The following is a 23,124-nucleotide window of genomic DNA, read 5'->3' on the forward strand; positions in this document are numbered from 1 at the left end:
TTGCAATTGTTAGGTAAAGTCCCTCTTGCAATCATGTCTTGCCCCCATAAAGTGTGACACACACCAAGGCCCCACCCCCCTCTCTCCGTCCCTCTTTCTGCTTCCCCCCCCATAACCTTAATTGTCATTAATTGTCCTCATATCAACAACCCAGGAATGGATTAACAAACTGTGGTATATGTATACCATGGAATAGTATTCAGCCATTAAAAAAAATGGAGACTTTACATCCTTCGTATTAACCTGGATGGAAGTGGAAGACATTATTCTTAGTAAAGCATCACAAGAATGGAGAAGCATGAATCCTATGTACTCAATTTTGATATGAGAATTCTTTCTTAGCATGAGTACTCTAAACAGTATATAGGAAACAGCACCAGGAAAGTCCTTTTGTTGTGCTAAAGGAGCATAGCAAAGTTGATTAACTTCAGAATTCAACTAAGTATATACATTTTAAAAATATAAGAGTATAAGATTCTAGGAAGATGGTAGGGTAGAAGGCACCAGAAATCTTCTTCCCACCCAGACAAAAATTATACTGGCATAATTTATCTGATAAAGCTATGTGGCAACTCTGCAGTCTATTGAAGGATCGCAACATTCAGGGGAAGGCTTGACCCTGAATTGTAATTAATTTTGGTCAATTTCAGCTCTTAGCTCCAAAGTGCCCACCAGGCCCCCACCCCTAGCCCCATGTCAGGCAGCTGTGTCTATATTCCCGCAGTAGCTTGCATGCAGCCTATCGGAGCCAGTATAGGAGTAAGTATTATTCCTATAATAAGAATAAGAATGCTGACTTCATAATATTAAGGATGTGAGCTCTCATCATGGAAATGCAGACATGGAGGCAGCCGGCCATTGTTGCTGCAGCCCACCCCCAACCCCCACCCCCCACCCTACCCCCCCCACACACATTCCCCTCTGGCTGAAGACGTGACTTCCAGGGGATTTCAGAAGCCAATGTTTCCCCTCTGCACCCACTTTTTATTTTTTTCTTTCCCTCCTTTTGGGAGACATACATGAAATCCAGGACACTAATAACTACCACATATATGGGGAAAATCAGAAAAGTCACCATGCATGTCACAGGCTTTAAGAAGACCTAAAGAGACCTTAACTTCATACCTCAGGCTGATCCTTGGCACAGAGCTAACCTTCAAAAAACAAAACAAAACAAAAAGCAAACACTGAAAAAGACATAGAATCTGATATCCAGAGTTACCACATTATTAGATAGAAATGTCCAGTTTTCAATAATAAACTCATAACACAAAGAAATAAGAAAGCATGACCCATTCAAAAGAAAGTGACTTTTAGAAAGACCAGATGGCAGATCTACTAAACAAAGACTTTAAAATAACTTTCCTAAAGCTGTTCTAAGAACTAAAGAAATGAGAAAAGCCAAGAAAAGGATATATCAACAAAACAGAAATAACAATAGACACAGAAAACCTACAAAAAATATTTTGTAGCTAAAAAGTACAACTCTAACAAAAAAATGTATTAAGGAGATTCAAAAGCAGACATTAGCAGGCAGAAGAATCAGTGAACTTAAATGTAGGATAATAGAAATTACTAAGTCTGAGGAACAGAAAGAAAAAAGAGTGAACAGAGACTAAAAGACCTGTGGGACACCATCAAGTGGACCAATATCTGCATGTGGCGGCCCAGAAAGAGGAGAAGGACAAAGGCAGCAGAGAGGATAGCTGAAGAAATAATGCCTGAAAGTTTCCCACATTTGATAAAAGACATCAATAAAACATTTAATAATCTCAATGAATTCCAAGTATAATGAACTTAAAAAGACACATACTAAGGTGCATTATAATCAAACTGTTGAAGGTCAAAGACAGAATCTTGAAAGCAGGAAGACAGAAGCAACTTGTCCCATACAAGCAATCTTCAATAAGGTCATTAGCATATTTCTAATCAGAAATTTTACAAACCAGAAGTACTTAAAAATAAAAAAAAATCCTGTCCACCAAGAAGCTATATCTGGTAAAAACTGTTCTTCAAACATAAGGGAGTAATTAAGACATTCCCAGATAAAGCTGAAGGAGTTCATTATCACTAGATCTGTTCTGCAAGAACTGCTAAAAGGAGCCCCGTTGAGTTAAAATGAAAAGACACTACAGTAACTTGAAGCTGTATGAAGAAATAAAGATTACAGTTAAGTAAATACATGGGCAATTATAAAATCTACTATTATTATAACTGGTTGGCTTATATGTCTACATTTTGTTTTTTAACATTAAAAGATTAATGCATTAAAAAAGCAATTATTAGTTTATGTTTCGGGACATACAATGTCTAAAGGTCTAATTTTGTGACATCAACAACTGAAAGAGGCCGGGACAGGACTGTAAAGGAACCGAGTTTTTGTATGTTACTAAAGTTAAGTTGGTATAAATTCAAATTAGAGTAGGGCTTTAGAACGTTAAATGTAATGTCTATGCTAACACAAAGAAAATAACTATAGAATATACATGAAAGGAAATGAGAAAGTAATTAAAACATTTCCCTGGAAGGAATGAACTAAACACAAAGATGACTATTCAGGATGAGGGAAAACTGCTATAAGGCATATATAGAAAAGAAATAATAAAATGACAGAAGTCTTTCTGTATCAGTAATTACTTTAAATATCAATGAGTTAAACTCTCCAATCAAAAGAGAGAAATAGGTAGAATGGATTAAAAAGAGATGATCCCACTGTATGCTATCTATAAGAGACTCACTTTAGATTTAAAGACACAAACAGATTGAAAGTAAAAGATAAAAAAGTATATTCCATGCAAATAGTAACCAAAAGTAACTCATACCAAAAGAGAGTAGGTTTGTCCATACAATTATCACACTTTAAATCTAATATTTAAAACAAAATATGATGTTACTATTTATTAATAAAAGGTACAATATAATAAAAATAAGAATTATAAACACTGATGCCCCTAATAACAGATCATCAAAATAAATGAGGCAGATAGTGGTAGGAATAAAAGGAGACTAAATAATGCTACCCCAATTCTTGGAGACTTCAATACCTCAGGCAGCACCTGTGACTCAGTGGGTAGGGTGCCAGCCCCATATACAGACGGTGGCAGGTTCAAACCCGGCCCATGCCAAAAACTGCAACAAAAAAAACCCCAGCCAGACGTTGTGACGGGCACCTGTAGTCTCAGCTACTCAGGAGGCTGAGGCAAGAGAATTGCTTAAGCCCAAGAGCTGGAGGTTGCTGTGAACCATGACGCCACAGCACTCTACTGAGGGCAATAAAGTAAGACTCGGTCTCTACAAAAAAAAGAGAGAGAGAGAGATTTCAATACCTTTCTATCAATAATGGATATAATACCTAGGCTGAATTAAGTAAGGAAATAAAGCATTTGAACAACACGTATTTAATAGACATAAACAAAATACTCTACCTAACAACAATAGCACACACATTCTCCTTAAATACACATAGGGCATTTTCCAGGAAAGACCATATGTTAGGCTACAAATTAAACCTAACTAGATTTAAAAAGACAGATATTATACAAAGAATCTTAATCAACCACAGCAGGATGAAGTTATAAATCATTAAATGGAGGAAAACTAAAAACTTCAGAAATTTGTGGAAATTAACATACTCCTAAACATCCTAAACACTATCGATAAATCAAAAAGGAAATCACAAAGGTAATTAGAAAGTACTTAAAGACTAATGAAAATGGAAATGCCACATACTAAAACTTACAGGACACAGCAAAGGCAGTGCTAAGGCAGAAATGTATAACTATAAACACTCATATTAAAAAATAAGAAAGGTTCAAATAAATCTCTTTAAAACTTAAGGAATTGGAGGAAAAAAAGAAGAAAAAACTAATCCCAAAAGCTAGCAGAAGGCAATAATGATGATTAGAGCAGAAAGCTAAAAGACCAACAAAATAGACAAACCTTTAGATGGACAGATTTAGAAAAAGAGAAAGAATCAAATTATAAAAGTCAGAAATACAAAAAATCATAAGAAAGTATGATGAACAATGGTGTGCCAACATATTGGATAATATAGATGAAATAAACGAATTCCAGAAACATAAAATCTGCCAAGACTAAGTCACAAAGAAATTAAAAATCTGAATAGACCTACAACTAATATAGAATTAAGTCAGTAACCAAAAATCACTTTATAACAAAGATAGTTGCACCAGAATGTTTATTGCAGCCCAATTCATAATTGCTAAGTCATGGAAGAAGCCCAAGTGCCCATCGACCCATGAATGGATTAATAAATTATGGTATATGTACACCATGGAATATTATGTAGCCTTAGAAAAAGATGGGGACTTTACCTCTTTCATGTTTACATGGATGGAGTTGGAACATATTCTTCTTAGCAAAGTATCTCAGGAATGGAAGAAAAAGTATCCAATGTACTCAGCCCTACTATGGAAACAATTTATAGCTTTCATATGAAAGCTGTAACCGAACTATAGCTCAAGAAGAAGAAAGAAGAGAGGAAGGGGAGGGAGCTGTGATACCACGGCACTTTACCCAGGGTGACAGCTTGAAGCTCTGTCTAAAAAAAAAACAAAAACAAAAAAACAGTTTGAGTTTGAGGTTGCTGTGAGCAAGGCTGACACCACAGCCCTCAGGGCAATAGAGTGAGACTCAGTCTCCAATTAAAAAAAAAAAAAACCTCCTGATTCATTCTAGTAGGGCAGCATTACCCTCATACCAAAGCCAGACAAAGATACTATAAGAAAAAACTGCATATGAATATTCCTTATGAATACTGATACCAAAATCCTCAAAATAGTAGCAAACCAAATTCACCAGCATATTAAAAGGATTATACATCAAGAGCAAATGGGGATTTACTCCTGGAATGCAAAGATGAATCAAAACACGACATTAACAGAATGAAGGGGAAAACCACATGATCATCTCAATTGATACAGAAAAGGCATTTGACAAAATTCAACACCCTTTCATAATAAAAAAGAATACTCAACAAAGAAGGAATAGAAGGAAACTACCTTAACATAATAAAAGGCCACATATGAAAAATCCACAGTGAACATCATACTTAACAGTGAAAGACAGAAACGTTTCCCTCTAGCAGGAGAAGAAGGCAAGGATGCCTGCCTTTACCACTTCTAGTCAACATAATAATGTGAGTCAAAAGAATAATTTTGGATTTAATTTAACCAAAGAGATGAAAGTATAAAACTTTGCTGAAAGAATTTAAAGAAGATACAAATAAATGGAAAGACAACCAATATTCATGGATTGCAAGATTTAATATTAAGATGACCTACAGATTCAGTGTGATAGCTACCAAAATCCCAAAAACATTCCATATAGAAATAGAAAAGGTCATCCTAAAATGCATGTGAATTCTCATGGGGCACTAAATAGGCAAAACAATCTTTAAAAAGAATAAGAAAGCTGGAGGATTCACACTTAATGGATTTCAAAACTTACTACAAAGCTACTATAACCCAAAGAGTTGATATGGGCATAAAGACAGACATGTAGACAGATAGAACAGAATGGAGAACTCAGAAATAAGCTGTCACTTATCTGTGGTCAAATCATCTTTGACAAGGGTGCTAAGATCAGCCAATAGTAGAACAGACTCCTTAACAAATGAGGTTAGAAAAACTGGATATCCACAAGCAAAAGAATAAAGTTAGATCTTTATCTAACACCGTATACAAAAATTAACCCAAAATGGATCAAAGACGAAACATAAGGCTCAAAACTATTAATTAAACTCTTAAAAGAAATCATAGAGCAAAAGCTTCATGACATTGGATATGGCAATAATTTTTTAGATATGATATCACCATTTGGATATTAACCTGCATAGTGTTGTAACCATTAAAGAAAAAAAAAATTTACCTACATTCAAGGCACCAGGCTTGATGGTTACAAAAAACAAACTTTAAAGAAATAAAATGTTCCTATCTCTAATTATGAGATGAATATTACTTTGATTCCAAAACTAGACTGGGATACCACAGAAAGGAAAAAGTACAGGTTAATTTCACAAATAAGTATAGATGAAAACACATCAAGTAAAATATTACACAACAAAAATGTAAAATGCATAGGAAAAGTAGTGCAGAAAAAAGTGGAGTGATGGAAGAATAGAGGAATTTTGAGACCACAGCTCTCAAAGAGATGGAAACAAGTGGTGGTAGGTGATTGAGCTAAACTGGAACTGTAGCAGCCATACTAAGTGATTTGAAAATTAAAAAGGAAAAGAAGGGGAAAGAGAGAAAGAGAGAGAGAGAGACTAAGACAAGTGGATGGGAAGAGTGGCCTGACAGCTTCCTAGTTCCTTGTCTCACATGAGTTCACTGGTGAATCCTGCCAAACATTTAAGAAAGAAATAACACCCATTTTCTATAATCTCTTCTAGAAAATAGAAGTAGAGGAAACATTTCCTGAATTAATATAATCCATGACATCAATAGGCTAAAGAAGAAAAAAATCATATGAACATATCTATAGTTGCAGGAAAACCATTTGACAAAATCAAAACCAATTTATGATTACAAACTATCAGCAAACTAGGAGTAGAGGGGGACTTCCTCAATCTAATAAGCAATGTCTACCAGAAACCTATATCTACAATCATACTTAATGGTAAGAAACTGTATGTTTTCCCACTAAGATCAGAAACAAGGCAAGGATACCTCTCTCACCATTCTTATTCAACATCTTCAAAATCATAGTAGAAGCCCTACAATAATGCAATAAGACAAGAAAAGGGAATAAGAGATTTATCGATTAGAAAGGAAGAAATAAAACTCTCTTTGTGTGCAGGTGACATGATTAGAAACACTTATGTAGGAACCCTCCTCCAAATCAACTGAAAACAAAACCCTTCTCCTAATAAGGACTTATAGCAAGGTTGTAAGATACAAAGTTAGTATACAAAAGTCAATTGCTTTCTTATATACTAGCAATGAACAACTGGAATTTGAAATAAAACACAATAGCATTTTAGCACAGAAAATTCTGAAATGACTATGTATAGGATAACATAAAACAACAAACTGATGAAAAAACAAGAGAAAATTAAAAAAAAAGGGGGGGGGCGATACATCATGTTCATGGATTATAAGACTCAATATTATTATGTTGTCAGTTTTGCCTAACTTGTAGACTGAATGCAATCCCAACCGAAATCCTAAAGAGCCATTTTGTAGATATTGACAAACTGATTCTAAAGTTTATATGGAAAGGCAAAAGACCTAGAATAGCCCACAAAATAGTGAAGAAGATCAAGTTAGAGGACGGATACGACTCAACTTAAAACTTACTATAAAGCTAGAAAGACTGCATGATATTGGTGGAAGAATGCACACATGGAAAAATGTGATGAAGAGAAAGGCCAAAAGTACAAATATGGCCAACTGATCTTTGACAAAGGGACAAATGAAATTTAATGGTTTATGTTTTTTTTTGTTTTTTTTTTTTGTAGAGACAGAGTCTCACTTTATGGCCCTCAGTAGAGTGCCATGGCCTCACACAGCTCACAGCAACCTCCAACTCCCGGGCTTAAGCGATTCTCTTGCCTCAGCCTCCCGAGTAGCTGGGACTACGGCGCCCGCCACAACGCCTGGCTATTTTTTGGTTGCAGTTTGGCCAGGGCAGGGTTTGAACCCTCCACCCTCAGTATATGGGGCCGGCGCCTTACCGACTGAGCCATAGGTGCCGCCCTGGATAGTTCTTTCAATAAATAGAACTTGAGTAACTAGATGTACATCTTCAAGAAAAATAGATCTAGATACGGATCTTAACCCTCACAAAATGAATCATAGATTTAAATATAAACATAAAACTTCAAAACTTCTAGGAGGTAATCTGGGTGACCTTGAGTCTGGTAGTGAGTTTTTAGATACAACAACAAAAGCAGCATCATGAAAAAAGATTGATAAGTTAGACTTTATGAAAATTAAAAACATTTGCTCTGAGAAATACATAATTAAGAGAATGAAGAGTCAAGCCATTTATTAGGAAAAGTATTTTCTTTCCTTTCCTTTTTTTTTTTTTTTAGAGATAGAGTTGCACTCTGTTGCCCTCATTAGAGTGCAGTGACATCACAGCTCACAGCAACCTCCAGCTCTTGGGCTTAGGCAATTCTCTTGGCTGAACCTCCCACGTAGCTAGAACTGCAGGTGTCCGCCACATCAGACTATTTTTTTATTGCAGTTTGGCTGGGGCTGTGTTTGAACTTGCCACCCTTGGTGGCGGCGACCACTATGGAGCCAGCGCCCTACTCACTGAGCCACAGGTGCTGCCAGGGAAAAGTATTTTCAAAAAACATATTTGATGAATTATTTGTACCCCAAACATATACAGAACTCTTAAAACTCAACAATAAGAAAACAACCAACCCAATTTTAAAAATAGGCCAAAGAGGGTGGTGCCTGTGGCTCAGTGAGTGGGGAGCCAGCCCCATGTACTGAGGGTAGCTGGTTCAAACCCGGCCTCGGCCAAAACTGCAACCAAAAAATAGCCGGGCGTTGTGGCGGGCGCCTGTAGTCCCAGCTGCTCAGGAGGCTGAGGCAAGAGAATTGCGTAAGCCCAAAAGCTTGGAGGTTGCGGTGAGCCGTCATGGCACTCTACCGAGGGCGGTAAGGTGAGACTGTCTCTACAAAAAAAAAAAAAAATAGGCAAAAGAGCAGAATGGATTCCTGAAATAGAAATTGTACAGATGGTAAATAACCATACGTAAAGATGCTCATGATCATTTTCATCAGGAAATTCCAAATTAAAGCAATAATGAGATCCTATCACACATCTATTAGAATGGCTAACCCTCAAAAAACTGACAATACCAAGTTCTGGCAAGGATGTACCACAAAAGAACCGTAATTCACTGCTCAATGGAATGCAAAATGGCACAGCCACTTTGGAAAACAGTTTGGCAGTTTTTCAAAAAGCTTAACAATATTCTTACCACATGATCCGGCAATTGCATGCCTAGGTATTTATTCAACTGACCTGAAAACTCATATTCCCATAAAAGCCTGCACATGAATGTTTCTAGCAGCTTTGTTTATAACTACCCCAAACTGGAAATAACCAAGATGTCCTTCAATAGACGAATGAATAAACACACTGTGGTGCATCCATACAAAGCAATAAAAAGAAATGAACTCCCAGGCCAGGAAAAGACACATAAATGCATATTGCTAAGTGAAAAAAGCCAGTTGGAAAGCTGAATACTATAAATTCCAATTATATGACTTTCTGGAGAAGGCACAAGAGTAGCCACAGTAAAATGATCACTGGCCACCAGGAGTTCATGTTTGGAGGAAGGGATGAAAAGGAGAAGCACAGAGGACTTTTAGGGCAGAAAATTATTCTAAGTGATACTGTACTAGGAAATTCATAACATGTATTTGTCAAAATATATAGGATGTTACAGCACAAGGACTGAACCCTAATGTACTCAAATTTTTAAAAAACTCAAGAAGTTGGGGCATCTCGGGTAGGAGTGAAGACTACGACAAAAGAATGGAACTGTATTATCAATGTATAAAATAACCTCACTGAAGGGGGCAGAGGAGGAAGGGAAGTGACCTAAGTTATTCTGGAAATGAAAGGAGTCTGCAAGACTCAAGGCAAAACAGGTCATGTAGGTTGGAATTATCTGGTTAGAATTATAAGACAAACATCATAAATACACCTCTATGAGCAATTATAAACACAGTAGAAACAAGTAAAAACAGAAAGCTATATAGGAAGAATAACTAAATGGAAATTTTAGAACTGAAAAATACAATAACTAAAATAATAATATTTAACATATGAGCTTAATAGTACAATGAAAGAGACACAAGACAGAATCAATGACTTAAAGCTAAACAAAGAGTCTGAAAACAGAGATGCTGAAAGACAAACAAAGCCTCAGGTACCTGTGGGACCATAACAAAAGATCTAACATTTGTATCATCAGAGATTCAAAAAGAGAAGAAAGAGGAAGAATGTGGGGCTGAAAAAAGTATTTGAAAAGATAATGGATGAAAATGCCCCTATGAAGGCCCGAGACCTACAGTTTCAGGAAGCTGAGTTTACCCCCAAAAGAATAAACTCAAAGAAAGCCAATCCAAGATACACTGTAATCAAACTTCTTTAAACTAAATATAAAAATCAAAAAAATCCTAAAAGCAGTGAGAGAGAAACAACATCTTAAGGAGAAAAACAATTAAATGACAAGGATGGTTCATCAGATATCAAGGAAACCAGAAGGAAGTCTTGAAAGAAAAGAACTATCAATTCAGCATTTACCTAGCGAAAATATCTTCCAGAAACGGAGAGGAAACCAATCCATTGCTGGATGAAGGAAAACTAAGAAAACTGGTTGCCATGACATTGGCTCTAAAAGGATTGCTAAAGGAAGTTCTTCAAATAGAGAATATCCTACAGGAAAAAGAAAGAGTAACAAAAAGAGTAAATATATGAGTAAATACAATAAACTCTTCTCGAGTCTTCTAAATTATATCTGATGGTTGAAACAAAAATCATAACATTATCCCATGTGGTTTTCAATATATGTGCAGGAAATATTTCAGATATTATAAATGAGGGAAAGTTAAAGCGACTTAAAGAAAGGTAAAATATCCAAACTTCACTCAAACTGGTAATATGTTAACACCAGTACACTGTGATACACAAAAGTGTGTGTGTGTATCTGTATGTATAAGTATATATAGAGAGAGATATAGTAATACCTATATCAACCACTAAAAAGTCTACACACAAAGAGATACATTCAAGTACACTACAGTTAAATCAAAACAGAATTCTAAAATAGACGAGCAAAGGAGACTAAAAAAGTATGACAACGATATGTTGCTTCTAAGAAAGTCACTTCAAATATAATGACATGAGTAGGTTGAAAGCAAAATGATGGACAAAGATATGCCATGTAAACATTAATCAAAAGAAAACAGAAGTAGCTATCTTACCGTCAGATAAGGCAGACTTGTACGTATTATAGTGAGGAAGGGCAGACTAGGATTGCCAGGGCTACATACAGCTGGGGACAAAGGGTGGGCTGGACTACAAAGAATTAGTATGAGAAAGATCTTTGTGGTGGTGGAACAGTTTTGAATCTAGACCATGGTTGTGGTTGTACAAATTTATAGATAAAATGGCATAGAACTACATATTGCCCAATTCCTCTCGTGTATAATTACTTTTTTCTCCCTTGTAACCAATAAGCTATCTTTGAAATGGTACTTTAAGGCAATGCAAATACTCTTCTCACCAAATGAGTGCATTTAAACTTGGTGAAATCTGAATGCCGTCAATGGATTGTACCAATGTCTATTTCCTGGTTTTGATAATATACTAGAGTCATGTAAGACATTATTATTGGGGGAAAATAGGTGAAAGGTACATGAGAACTTTCTGTACTATTTTTGGAGTTTCCTATGAATCCATAATTATTTATTTAAAATAAAAAGATGCGGTATTCAGTTTTCCTTTGTGGCTGTCTTGGTATAACAATAGGAAAACAATCCTTCACTGTGACTGTACTCACAATCAATAAAAACTTTGATCAAGCAAGAACCATCCATGAATACTAAACTATGGGGGAAAGCATTTCCTTCAAGTGCCTTTCCAAAGATAGCTTGTTAGTTACCAGGGAGAAAACAAGTAATTATACAAGAAAGGAATTAGGCAACATAGTGATGGAGTGAACAAAACCATTGCCACCAATGAGGGAGAGGGGACCTGGTGTACCTCCACATGTGACACTCTGAAAAGGACACACTACCAGCACCATATTCCATCTGCAGATGCATAATCTCAATCTAATCACTGAAGGAAAATCAGACAAATATGAAATAAGGAATGTTTCTATTAAAGAATGGGGGGTGGCACCTGTGGCTCAATGAGTAGGGCGCCGGCCCCATATACCGAGAGTAGTGGGTTCAAACCCAGCCCCGGCTGAACTGCAACCAAAAAATAGCCAGGTGTTGTGGTGGGCGCCTGTAGTCCCAGCTTCTGGGGAGGCTAAGGCAGGAGAATCGCAGAAGCCCAAGAGCTAGAGGTTGCTGTGAGCCCTGTGACACCATGGCACTCTACTGAAGAGGGTAAAATGAGACTCTGTCTCTACAAAAAAAAAAAAAAGAATGGGAAAGGGGGCGGCGCCTGTGGCTCAGTCGGTAAGGCGCCGGCCCCATATACCAAGGGTGGCGGGTTCAAACCCAGCCCTGGCCAAACTGCAACCAAAAAGTAGCCAGGTGTTGTGGCGGGCACCTGTAGTCCCAGCTACTAGGGAGGCTGAGGCAAGAGAATCGCTTAAGCCCAGGAGTTGGAGGTTGCTGTGAGCTGTGTGAGGCCACGGCACTCTACCGAGGGCCATAAAGTGAGACTCTGTCTCTACAAAAAAAAAGAAAAAAAAAGAATGGGAAGGGGAAAATTGTGTTCTTTAAAAAAATCAGTATTATAAAAGAGAAAGGCTATGGAAATGTTCCTTATGAAAGGTGACTTAAGAGACGTGAGAACAAAATATAACATAGTAACTAGACTAGGGATTGGTTAATGGTGGCTAGTAGGCTGAATCTGGCCAAACTGAGCCCATACCCTATTTTAAGAATAGTCTTTACCAGAGGTGGGGAACCTGCAGCCTTAAGGTCACATGTGACCTTCTAGGTCCTTAGGTGCAGCATTTTGACCAAATCCGATTTTTACAAAACAAATCCTTTTATGATTATTAATACATTTTTGTTTGTCTTTCATATTTTTGTTTTGTTGTTAAAATGAACATGTTAAAAATACCAAAGAGGTTGGGCACAGTAGCTCACACTTATAATCCTAGTACTCTGGAACGCTGAGGTGGGTAGATCCCCTGAGCTCAGGAGTGAAGAACCAGCCTGAGCAAGAGCTAGATCCTATCTTTATTAAAAATACAAAAAATTAGCTGTGCATTGCAGTGAGAACCTGTAATCCGAGTTACTTGAGAGGCTTGAGGCAGGAGGATCACCTGAATCCAGCAGTCTGAGGTTGCTGTGAGCTAGGCTGATGGCATGGCACTCTATCCAGAGTGAGGCTTTGTCTCATAAATAAATAAATAAATAAATAAATAAATAAAACAGAAAAGAATAAAATAAATTCCAATGAAATAATCCTCCCAGATTGATCAGCTCAAATAGAACATCAGTAAGCCAAAAGGGCTAAATCAACAACTGCTATGCTCATGATTTAATTCTAACTTCCCCTGCCTAGGTAGCAACATTATGCCACAAGGATGGTTGGAGAGAGTTTTATGGTTTGGGTACACCAGTCTGTTATTAGCCTTTGACAATGGCTTTCACCCTGTTTCTGTTTGAGGTGAAATTTGTGAATAGTAGCACAGCTTGACAGTATTGTTTAATCCTGTCTGCTTAACAGCCCATCATGTCAAAGAAGAACAAGAGAACAGATTTTTAAATAGGGGTATTATCTTGTTTCTGCTAAAGATAAGATGATTTTTCTGCTTTGTGATGCTGCAATATCAACATTAAAGAAATTCAGTGCTCATCAGCATCATAACACTCATAAGGACCACAAATATAACATTTTAAATTAGAGAGGTGTGAAAGGTTGTACCGCAGAAATTAAAAGATAAAAGGCAAAAGGAAAGCCAGTTCTTTCAAGCAGCAATGCCACTGAAAGCAACTTACAAAGTAGCTTATATACTCAGGGGGAAAAGGGAAGCCATGCAGTGATGCAGAAATAGTGAAAGAATGCATTGTTGAGGTCGTAGGATGCTTGGCCTCGATGACATTTCCAAGTACAAACAACTACCTCTTTCAAGGAGAATCATAACTAATCAGCACTGTAGCATGAATTAGCCTTCGACTTAACAGAAAAACTTCATGCAATACTTCAAAAGGAAAATATAGATTATTTAATTGCTTTGGATGAATCAACTGATACAACTGACTTGGCACAGGTTTTATACTTCATTCGGGTCATAACAAAAGATTTTCTTTGCTGGGCAGCGCCTGTGGCTCAGTCGGTAAGGCGCCGGCCCCATATACCAAGGGTGGCGGGTTCTAAACCCAGCCCCGGCTGAACTGCAATCAAAAAATAGCCGGGCGTTGTGGCGGGCGTCTGTAGTCCCAGCTACTCGGGAGGCTGAGGCAAGAGAATCGCTTAAGCCCAGGAGTTGGAGGTTGCTGTGAGCCGTGTGACGCCACCGCACTCTACCGAGGGCCATAAAGTGTCTCTACAAAAAAAAAAAAAAAAAAAAGATTTTCTTTGCTACAAAGAGTTACTCACTTTGGGCACTCTTGGGAACAGAACATGGGAAACAGAAATCTTCAACTTTCAAGATAAATGTCATGAAGTTGGACAGTGCACCTTCCATGCCAGGAAAACTTGAAGGGTTTACTGCATGGATTTTAAAAAAGGGTTAACGGATGCAGATGTTCTCATTTCTTTTCATTGTATCTTGCATCAGCAAAATCTCTGTGCTAAAGCTACACTTGGAAACAAGCTGTAAGTACTGTTGGTCATATTGCTGCAAATGCAACATGGCATCATTAGTTCCATTACGTGCTAAGGTTGAACCAGGAGGTATTCAGTGTGGATTTGCCAAATCATTCTAAAGTGTGGTTGCTTTTGCAGGGACAGGTGTTAGCCAAAATTTTATCTCTATGAGAACAGATAATTACATTTTATAAAGAACAGAATAAGAATCAGCAATGTGAATCATTGAAAGGAGATTTCTATAGGAATGCAGCATTTCTGTGTGATATTATGTCAAATCAAGATAATTTGAATATTTCCTTACAAGGTAAAACTAAGTCTATATATGATATGTGGCAAAAAAAAAAAATTCAAGCATTTTGAAAAAAGCTTTCTTTTTTCAAAACACTTCTTCAAAAGGAAATTTCAGATGAACATTGTCCCCAGTTAACAAAGGCCATTGATGAGCAGGATGATATGAGAATCATCTGAAGAATGAGCAGCTGTTATAAACCTATTAATTGGAGAATTCAATGAAAGATTCACCGACTTTAAGAATCATGACATGACACTCAAATTAGCATTTCAGCCTCATCTAGTTCAGATCTCCAAGGTCCCTAAAGAACTACAGATCAAATTATCTGAGCTCTCAGTAGATGACATTTTAAAGTCATTATTTATAATAAGAAAGATCTAACTAAAATATGGAAAAATGCAGTAGAATGCCCATGCTTTTGGCAATATACCTGAAAAATGCTCTCTTGATTTCCAACCACTTGTTGCTGCAAATCTACGTTCTCCCCACCTAACCAAAACACCCTTCAGGTCACAATGACTGATATCCATCCAGAGGATCAACGGAAACTTCAGACCTCCGTGCTGCATCCACACATTCAAATGCTCTCCAACAAAAAGCAGACATAAAGTCACTGAAAGATAGTTGGCTTTAAAATTAACAAACAGTGTTCAAACCCAGTCCTGGCCCAAAACTGCAAAAATTAACAAATAGCTTTCAAGTTTTGAAATTATTAAGTATACAGTACTTTGATTTTTACAAAATAATGAACATTTTAAAATACATTTAATTGAAGTTTCTTGAATGCGGCTTTATTTGATTACAGCTAAGTTAACTCAGCCTTCCAACATGAAGTAGGTTCCCCACTCCTGAAGACTGAAAAACAAATTAAGTTAAAAAGAGTATCTGCCAAAGATGATGTATGGCTCACAAAGCCTCAAATAGTTACAGAGTCTTTGTAGAAAAAGTTTGCTGACCTCTACAAAGTCAATCCTGAACTGAGGGGGAAACGCTATTAGTGACATTATAAGGGAAACTGACAAAATTTGCATATGGATGATAGATTAAAATCATGTACCAACTGAAAGTTTGAAAGTTGGCCTTTCGGCTGGAGACGCCATCTTCCAGTAATTCACCAAAATGACAAACACAAAGGGAAAGAGGAGAGGCACCCGCTACGTGTTCTTTAGGTCTTTTAGAAAACATGAAGTTGTTCCTTTGGCCACATATATGCAAATCTACAAGAAAGGTGATATTGTAGACATCAAGGGAATGGGCACTGTTCAAAAAGGCATGCCACACAGATGTTACCATGGCAAAACTGGAAGAGTCTACAATGTTACCCAGCATGCTGTTGGCATTGTTGTAAACAAATAAGTTAAGGGCAAGATCCTCGCGAAGAGGATTAATGTTCGTATTGAGCATATTAAGCGCTCTAAGAGCCGAGATAGCTTCCTGAAACGTGTGAAGGAAAATGATCAGAAAAAGAAGGAAGCCAAAGAGAAAGGTACCTGGGTTCAACTGAAGCACCAGCCTGCGCCACCCAGAGAAGCCCACTTTGTGAGAACCAATGGAAAGGAGCCTGAGCTCCTGGAACCCATTCCCTATGAATTCATGGCATAATAAGCATATAACATAGCACACAGGAGTACCAGTGGGCCCATGTTTTTAGGTGCAAGAACCTATTTATTCCCCATGAGCTCATGGCATAACAGGTGTACAGCTTAGCACACAGGACAACCAACAGTCCCATGTTAGCACACAGGACAACCAACAGTCCCATGTAACAGTGATACAAGGTGCTGCAACCTATTTCCCAGGAATTCAAAAGTCAATCAACATTTTGTAACATTCGATGGCAAGGTGTCTCCCTGAGCTACTGGAACCCCTTCCCCTGTGAAGTCATGGCATGGTAGATACAAATAATAGTGTAAAAATGTTTCTTGTTCATTCCCTACAAGTGTGATTTTTTTGCCCCCAAAGAAGTATTACAACAAATTTTAATGTGCCCTAAAAAAGAAAGTTTGAAAGTTGATAACTATATTGGTATTGTAAAAGAATTTCTGGTCTTAAGAAATTCATGCTGAAACATTTAGGGATGAAAGACCCCAGGAATGAAATGGTGAGCGGCTTCACCAAAAAGCACTTCCTTTTGGCGGTGGTGGTGAGTGTGGAGGGGTCGCTAGGAAGGCCCCTGGCACCAGAGTACAAGGTGGGGGGGGCGCTGCCTGCCGACCCCCAAGTGCACACGCCGCCTCTCTACCGTATGCAGATCTTTGCACCTAACCATGCTGTGGCCAAGTCCCGCTTTTGGTACTTTGTATCTCAGCTAAAGAAGAAGTCTTGGCGGGGGGGGGGGGGGAGGGGGACTGTCTACTGTGGGCAGGTGTTTGAGAAATGCCCCCTGGCGGTGAAGAACTTAGGCATCTGGCTTCGCAGCAGAACCCACAGCATGTACCGGGAATACCAAGACCTGACCACCGCAGGCGCTGTCACCAGGTGCTATCGGGACATGGGTGCCCGGCACCGTGCCCGGGCCCACTCAATCCAGATCATGAAGGTGGAGGAGATTGCAGCCAGCAAGTGCCTGCGGCCGGCAGTCCAGCAGTTCCACGACTCCAAGATTAAGTTCCCACTGCCCCATCGGGTCCTACATTGTCAGCACAGTCCACGCTTCACCACCAAGAGGCCCAACACCTTCTTCAAGGGACAGAGCCTTCTTGCCCATCTCTGTCCAAATAAATTCAATATACCCGGATATAAAAAAAAAAAAGATCTGAGGAATGTCATGTTTCCTTGAATGGCTCAAAAAAAAAAAAAAATTGGGGGGTGGGGGGAAAAGAGGAGAAGGGGAGGGGAGGAGGAGGGAAGGGAGAGCAAGCAAATGATATAGCAAGTGGTAGAAAATGGTAACTGATGAATTAGTTATACATAATGCTATTTTTATTATTTACTTTTTGGTAAATTTGAAATAATTTCCAAATTAAAAAGAAAAGAAAAGGCTCAGCACCCATAGCACCATGGTTACGGCACCAGCCACATACACCAAGGATGGCAGGTTCAAACCCGGCCAGGGCCAGCTAAAGGACAATGACAACTGCAACAAAAAATAGCTGGGCGTTGTGGCGGGCACCTATAGTCCCAGCTACTTGAGAGGCTGAGGCAAGAGAATTGCTTAAGCCCAAGAGTTTGAGGTTGCTGTGAGCTGTGACTCCACAGCACTCTACCAAGGGCAACATAGTGAGACTCTGTCTCAAAAAAAAAAAAGAAAAAAGGAAAGAAAAGAAAGAAAAGGAGGGAAGGAGGGAAGGAAAGGAATATAGCCTCTAGAGTCAGATGTAAGGGCTTAAATCTCATTTCTACTGCTTACTGGCTTTTCATCTTGGACAAGTTATTTAATCCCTTGATGTGTCAGTTTTCTCATCCATAAAGCAGAGATCTCAATAGTACCCATATTTTAGGATTGTTGTGAGGATTAAAAAATATACTTCACAGTGTCTATCTCATAGTAAGCACTCACCAAATTAGCTACTTCAATAAATAATAAAAATAACAACAGCTGAAGCAGCAGTAACTGAATCTTATGGTAAGCCAGGTGCTTATAACAATAGCCTCAGTTAGTATTCTGCCCATTTTCCACATGAAAAGCTAAAAAGAGACAGAAGCCAACATTCAAACCCTAATCATCCTTTCTCCACACATAATCCCTTATTCATTACACTATAGAAAGATCAACAACGTGCACAAGTCTTCGAGTTAACAAGTGGTGGCATAAGATTTGTGCCAGGTCTTTTTTCATTAACCGCTGCGTGATTTCTCTTCTTCACGTCTGAAGCAGTGTGTCTCTTACTACAGAGCCTGGTGTTCAGAACTTGGCAGGTATCCAGTAAACAGAGAACAGCGTTGGCTTGAATAAGATAGAGTGCTATCTATTTCCTCTATACCCAAGTGTATACTGAGAAGAGAGAAGAAATTTTATAGACTGATGTAAAGTATTGATCTAAAATAAAATTGCTCTGTTTTAACTGTTCATTTGAATATGGCTACTGGTTTCAAAAGATGCCCTGTCATGTAAGGAAGATCAGGGGACTAGGAGGTAGAAGGCTATTGCTCTATACAGATTTGACTCAGCAATTTAAGCAAATCTCTTCACCATTCAGACTTCACCAGTTTCTGTCTGGAAAAAGTAAGAAGGTTAAATCACATATCTCTATCATCTTAGGTCTGCTGATACCAGGCTTTGCATGATTTCTACAAATAGTTTTCTAAACACACAATGTATGAGAAGAGAAGGCAGTGAAGTGAATGAGAGCCAGAAGCAATGACAGGCCACAGAAACAAATCCACAGGAACTTTAGCTACTGGACTTATCAGATACAAACAATAAAACAACTCTATTTCTGATATTTAAGAAGGTAAAAGCCAAGCTTAAAAACTTCAGCAGAGAATTGGGGATTATACAAAATGATACACATATTTGAATAAAGTACCAAACAGAAATTACACAAATAATTAAAAACATAAAATGTAAAATTAAGAAATTGATGCTGAATTTAATAGCATATCAGATATAGCGGAAACAAGAATTAGTGAATTGGAATATAGATCAAAAAAGAAACTGGCCAAAATGAAGTATGAAGAGACAAAAGAATAAAAAGTATAAATGAAAAGATCTAACAATCAAGTCTAGCATATGTTTAATTGGAGCTCCAGAAGAAAAGATAATGGTGAAGAAATATTTAAAGAAATAAAGACGGAGAAATTTTGTAGAACTGAAAATTAATAAACTATTTTAGTGACCCACCTCTATCAAGAATTGGATTTTTCCTTTCCTAGGCATTTACTTTAAAAAGTCACTAGATTTATGTACTTGTTCCAATAAAAGTACGAAAGGGGAAAAATGGAATAGTGTCATAAACTAAAATCCCAGACAAAATTATCCAGATGCCAGGATTCAAAGTAATCCAAAGTTTGAAAAACACCTTGATATTTCCTCTGACAGCTAGAAACTCATATGAAGGTTGTTTATTATTTTAGCTTTTCCTTGTCATTCCAGGAAAAAAACTGGAGGTTATTACAAGGATGTTTGCTTTTATTTTTAGCATGAACCTTCTAAAATTATAAACCAGAAAACACTTCTGTCTAGATGAAGGCTAAAAAGCAAGCAATTTCACACACAAAAAAGAACTTATAAGTGCAACGGACAGAATTTAGGGCTTTCTTAACGTTTGTATTAATAAAGGTAGCAAACAAGCAGATACTATAACAAAGTAAGGGGAAAATCAGGAGTATAGAGAAGAAGGAGCAGCGAGGATACAGGGGACAGAGGAAAGCACGTTTGAGTTGTTCTTACCTTTTTGTGCGCTATCAGGAGGCAATTGGAATGTTCGTGTTCACATGCAATTTCATAGTCAGGGATCAGATCCACCAACTCGCTAACAAACCGTACCACTTCCTCATGCCAGGGCACGTTGGCCATGGTAAGACTGCTTGCTGAACTTTCTCCACAGTAGGTAACACCCTGGGGAAACATTACGACAGTCAGAGGTGGTTACAGACCTACTGGAAAGTAGAACAGCGGTTCTCAACCTGTGGGTCGCGACCCACAGGAACTATATTAAAGGGCTGTGGCATTAGGAAGGTTGAGAACCACTGTCACAGTGTTAAGACTGTCAGAGCCAGACAATATTCTTGAGGTCATCTAATATAGTCCAATCCATGTCTTAAAGTGACAAAAGTCATACAAAGATGATAAAATCTGCTCAGGAGATTATCCAGATAGTGACCAAGAGTGACAAAGACAGCAGGCTGATGTTCTCAGTCGATGGCAACAACAGGGCTTAAGAACCTGTGCTCCAGCTCAGTGACCGTAGCCGTGGTTATGGAGCCAGCCACATGCACCGAGGCTGGCAGGTTCAAGCTGGGCCAGGGCCTGCTAAAGAACAATGACAAGTGCAACAAGAAAATAGCCAGGTGCTGTGGCGGACGCCTGTAGTCCCAGCTACTCGGAAGGCTGAGACAAGAGAATCACTTAAGCTTAAGAGTTGGAGGTTGCTGTGAGCTATGACGCCACGGCACTCTACTCAGGGCGACAAAGACTCTGTCTCAAAAAAAAAGAACCTGTGCTCCGTGCTGTGTCATGTCTATGCTGTCCAGTCACAACAGTACACTACTGTGTACTAACAGTATGGACACTGCATATCTTCATCAATAGTATAGCTTTCCGTTCAGATTCTTGTGCACTGCAATAGATTAACTCTGGAGGATTTATAATCTCCTAGTACAATAATGGGGACCTAGTAAACACCCATAAAAATTCAGTAACCAATTAATTGACTCACTGGGAAAATAAGGTGAGCTTCCATTGCTAGCCTAATTGACACTGGCAAACTTTTTCTATAAAGTGCAGAAAGGGATCCCTTCAAAATTATTCTTTAAGGAGATCACTTTGTAAAGCACTATGAATATGAATATGTACAAAGAATCAGGCCTAAAGGGAACTGTATCTGTGCCTATACAGCAAAACCTTTACACATGCGTACTTACACATACACGCTTCACCAATATAGAAATTCCTTCTAAGTACGACCACAGTAAGATAAAGTGGCTTCTAACTCTTTTGAATTCTACCTAACAGCCCAGGCAAAAGTTTCCTAAATAAGTTCTTGATTTGGTAAATTACATAGTGATAAATAATTTTCTAATGATGAGGAATATCTTTAACACTATGGGCTCTTTTTGTTGTTGTTGTTTTTTGAGACAGAGTCTCACTAAGTCCCCCTCAGTAGAGTGCTGTGGCATCATAGCTCACATCAACCTCTTGGGCTTAAGTGATTCTCTTGCCTCAGCCTCCCAAGTAGCTGGGACTACAAGTGCCCGCCACAACACCTGGCTATTTTTGCTGCTGTTGTTGTTGCAGTTGTCGTTGTTTAGCTGGCCTGGGCTAGATTCGAACGCGCCAGCCTCGGTGTATGTGGCTGGTGCCGTAACCACTGTGCTACAGGTGCAGAGCCACTATGGGCTCTTTAAATACACCCAAATCAAACTTTCTCAACAACTGGTTTGAATATCCTAGATACGCTTCTACAAAGTGGAGAGTAATTAAAATAAAAAGACACGTGCACAACTTGCACACACACCACACAGACTGGAGGACACAGAATGACACTGAATTAAAACAAGAAAAACAACCCACAAATGAACACTGCAGAGTGACTCTGACCCAGCTGATGGCAGTGTTGGGACTCAGCCCCCAGGACTCACATGAGCTCTGCAAAATGTTCTCCAGATGGCTGTTCAAAAGATTAATGGTATACTAAATGAGATGGCCTTTGTGGAATATAAACTGTAGGCTACCCAGCTTAATTATAATAGCCAAGAGAATCTTCTCTTCTCTATTTGCTTAGTGATTCAGAGAATTCATTAAACTGAGTGGGAGCTTTAGGTGAATAAAAAAAAGCAAATTAATAATTTAGTTCAAAAAATCATTATGAAGACATGGCCCTAAAACCATGCTAAACTTACTGAAAGGCATAATAAGCATAAAAATGACTTGTTCATAGACCGAATTAGTCATAAATGCTCTTTGCTTCACTTTAAATATTGTTTATGATGTGTGAATTATACAACCAACCATGTGTGTAGTAGCTAGTTCTAAGGAATTTCTTTTTAATGTTTTGAAAGTTAATACACTGAAGCATGGAGGTTTTAGATAAGATCTTATATTCATGACAGTAACTTTTGTAAATATTTTACTCTATTTTTTCAGCAATAATACATCATGAAACATTAAGGGGAGATTTGGTTTAGGAATAGAATGAGAGAATAAATGCCACACTTCAGTATTAGGACGTCACAATTCCTTTATAATTGTATATCACTGGATGGTTTACAGGGTTCTTTCAATAGAAGTTCTCATTTTAGCCAGATAAAGCCTTCCTAGGAAAGCTGTAGAGAGTAACTTCCCAAGTCAGCCACAGAGCCTGAGCCTTCACCCTGACAGAAACGCTCTGAGCAGAAAGTGGTTTCGGTGAACTTGAGCCCTCACTGCCGGGTGTTCTCCACTTCTACTCGGTCAGCTCATCCTCCACGCCAGTCTACTGCAGAGTTGCCCTGACTCTATTCCTGAGCACAGCTCTTCCCTCACATCACGGCTGTCCGCCCCCTTCTCATCCACCCTCACCCCCACCCCAATTCACTGTCAGCAGCAAGTTCTTCCCCTACAACTTTGAAAAAAGGACACCTCAAGAAAACAGGTAAGTACAATATGGCAATCAAAAAAGTCCTTCGCTCTGGAATCTGCAGGCCAAAGAGTAACAAGCAGACCCAAAGAAAGTTCCTCAAGAAAAGAACTATTC

The 23,124-nt window shown here is 38.4% G+C and overlaps 2 protein-coding genes across 4 annotated transcripts in view; one reads left to right on the forward strand and one right to left on the reverse strand.

The window, feature by feature from the left end:
- LOC128561396 (S-adenosyl-L-methionine-dependent tRNA 4-demethylwyosine synthase TYW1) overlaps positions 1–23,124 on the reverse strand; it is a 197,139-nt gene that overhangs the window by 9,462 nt on the left and 164,553 nt on the right. For all 3 annotated transcript variants that reach the window (XM_053555541.1, XM_053555539.1, XM_053555543.1), the window contains one exon: positions 20,121–20,288. In XM_053555541.1, the coding sequence (XP_053411516.1) occupies positions 20,121–20,288 (168 nt within the window). The remainder of the gene's footprint in view (positions 1–20,120; positions 20,289–23,124) is intronic.
- LOC128561070 (60S ribosomal protein L18a-like) lies at positions 16,866–17,567 on the forward strand. Its single transcript, XM_053554835.1, has one exon. It carries the CDS (start codon positions 16,866–16,868, stop codon positions 17,565–17,567), a length of 702 nt encoding a protein of 233 aa, XP_053410810.1.

This window comes from Nycticebus coucang, chromosome 12 (genome assembly GCF_027406575.1).
Source record: "Nycticebus coucang isolate mNycCou1 chromosome 12, mNycCou1.pri, whole genome shotgun sequence".
Classification (NCBI taxonomy): domain Eukaryota; kingdom Metazoa; phylum Chordata; class Mammalia; order Primates; family Lorisidae; genus Nycticebus; species Nycticebus coucang.

Excerpts from the sequence above, each read along its gene's own strand:
- LOC128561070 (XM_053554835.1), top strand. The coding sequence starts at position 16,866 with ATGAAAGACCCCAGGAATGAAATGGTGAGCGGCTTCACCAAAAAGCAC.